The sequence below is a fragment of the Portunus trituberculatus genome, chromosome 6 (assembly GCF_017591435.1).
Source record: "Portunus trituberculatus isolate SZX2019 chromosome 6, ASM1759143v1, whole genome shotgun sequence".
In the NCBI taxonomy this organism is placed as follows: domain Eukaryota; kingdom Metazoa; phylum Arthropoda; class Malacostraca; order Decapoda; family Portunidae; genus Portunus; species Portunus trituberculatus.
The window spans coordinates 8,821,936-8,824,217 of record NC_059260.1 but is presented as its reverse complement, the minus strand read 5'-3'; the positions used below and the strand labels follow the sequence as shown (position 1 = coordinate 8,824,217).

General features: G+C 46.9%; 1 protein-coding gene across 1 annotated transcript; it reads left to right on the top strand.

Moving 5' to 3' along the window:
• Window positions 1–380: 380 nt before the first annotated feature.
• LOC123517209 (histone-lysine N-methyltransferase SETMAR-like) lies at window positions 381–1,641 on the top strand. Its single transcript, XM_045277230.1, has 2 exons — window positions 381–614; window positions 1,132–1,641. The coding sequence occupies exons 1-2, from the start codon at window positions 552–554 to the stop codon at window positions 1,594–1,596; spliced, it is 528 nt and encodes a 175-aa protein (XP_045133165.1). The 5' UTR covers window positions 381–551; the 3' UTR covers window positions 1,597–1,641.
• The last annotated feature ends 641 nt before the right edge of the window (window positions 1,642–2,282 follow it).

Sequence of the window (2,282 nt, the reverse complement as noted above, 5' to 3'; positions counted from 1 at the left end):
GAGCTAAATCGATCGACTCCGCAGAGCCGCGGTGCCGCTTGGTCAGGCCCTTCAAAGGCTTAGGCGATACAGGTGGCAAATGGACATCTACTACATGGGTTACTTTGGTCAAGCCCGTATTGTTTTCATCATTTCTAAGAGATGACTCAACCGAGTCACTGGACAAAACGGCAAACCTATTGGCCAAGTGAACAGGACCACCCGCCCCAATAGAACGAGAGGTAGCAGAAGGGGTTGTCTTTGACCGGCAGACTCAAGTGAAGTGCGTGCGGCCAAGGAAGCATAAGATGTCGCACCAGTACCATCCTTCTGGTGGTACAGGAGTTCACGGCGGGCGCTACCGAGGCTAATAAATAGATAGATAGATAGATACGAGGGGCGGTCAGAAAGTTCTGCAATTCGGTATGTTATTTAGCTCACCCACTCGTGTCCTGTTGTGTCTGGTTAGGTTAGGTTCTGACAAGTTCACAAACAGAACCGCTCCGCTCCTTTGCTCCCTGCTCAGTCTTAAGGGAGTGACCAGTGGATGCAGATGGCAGTAGACGTCAACAATGGACAAGATCGAATACCGTGCAGTGATCAAGTTCTTGACAAAAGAGGGGAAGAACGCAAAGGAGATCCACGACAGGCTGGTTGCGGTGTACAACGACACTGCCCTTCGTATGCAACAGTCACCCGCTGGCACAAGGAATTTCGTCATGGCCGTGAGTCTCTTGAAGATGACCCCCGTGTGGGACGCCCCTCCGAGGCGACCTCTGAAGACATGGTTGATCGTGTAGAGGCAATGATCATGGAAAATCGGCGAGTGAAGGTGGAAGAAATTTCGTTGGAGACTGGAATTTCTCATGGAAGCGTTTGTACCATTATTCATCATCACCTGGGCATGAGCAAAGTTTCTGCTCGTTGGGTGCCCCGAAAACTTTCTCCGCATGATCGCCTTCAGCGCCGCACAAGTTCGGAGGAGCTACTGACTCTGTACAATGCAGACCCAGCGGGATTTGAGTCGAGGGTCGTGACAGGTGATGAAACGTGGGTTCACCACTGGGACCCGGAGACAAAGCTCGAGAGCATGACTTGGAAACACAAGGGATCCCCTACACCACTCAAATTTCGGACCCATCAGCTGGCAAGATCATGGCCACCATCTTCTGGGACGCCGAGGGAGTGCTGCTGGTGGACTTCCTGCCGCGCGGATCTACGATCACAGGGGAGTACTACGCCGGAGTACTCGGTCACTTGAGGGACTCTATCCGTCAGAAGAGAAGGGGCAAGTTGACCCGTGGTGTCCTTCTTCTCCACGACAACGCTCCGGTCCATAAGGCCCGGCGTGCCCAGGCTGCTCTGAGGGACTGCGGCTTTGAGCAGCTAAATCATCCACCCTACAGTCCTGACCTGGCCCCCAGTGACTACTTTCTGTTCCGCCAGCTCAAGTCCTCGTTGCGGGGGCGGAGGTTCCACGATGATGATGAGGTAAAGGAGGCTGTGACGACGTGGTTGGAGGAGCAGTTGAAGTCCTTCTGGCTAGCAGGAATCCAGAGTCTTCGAGACAAGTGGAGCAAGTGTATTCAAGTCAAGGGTAATTACATCGAAAAATGATGTGGCTGTAACTTTCATTCCTTTGAAATAAATACTCAAATTGCAGAACTTTTTGACTTCCCCTCGTAGATCACTTTATTGTCTTTATTGTCAAGTTGCAGCATAATAAAGCTTACAAATTGAAATTTGCTTTGGCTAAAAGTATATAAAAATTATGTTAAAAATATATACAATATAGTAAGTTAAAAATTATTGCACAGCATACTAAGGTCACAGACATGTATTAGAGATATCACAGTCACACATGGAGTCAACGATTTCACAATTGCTGTTCTAACTGTTGGTGGTTGAAGAGTACGATGCTTTTTGGCACAAATGAGTTCTTATATCTGTTCGTGCGTTGAGTAGGCAAAGCAAGTCTTCTGCCTGACCTTAGGAATACATAGCAAGAGTGGAGGGGATGAGACGTATCGTTCATGATTTTTCCAACTTGCTTCATAGTTCCTTCAAGGAACAGCTTATCTAATGATTTTGTTTCCGCCCCTAATTTTCGTGATTTTCGCACAATCTTTATAAGCTTACATTTATCTTGACATGTAAGCTTACCATACCAGGTAGTTAAAGAGAAATCTAATAGTGATTCTATTGTAGACTTATAAAAAAGGCTAATTATATATCTATCTATATGCAAATTGTTTAAAATACGTAAAAAAATAAAGTCTCTGCTTACATTTCTTAAATACCAT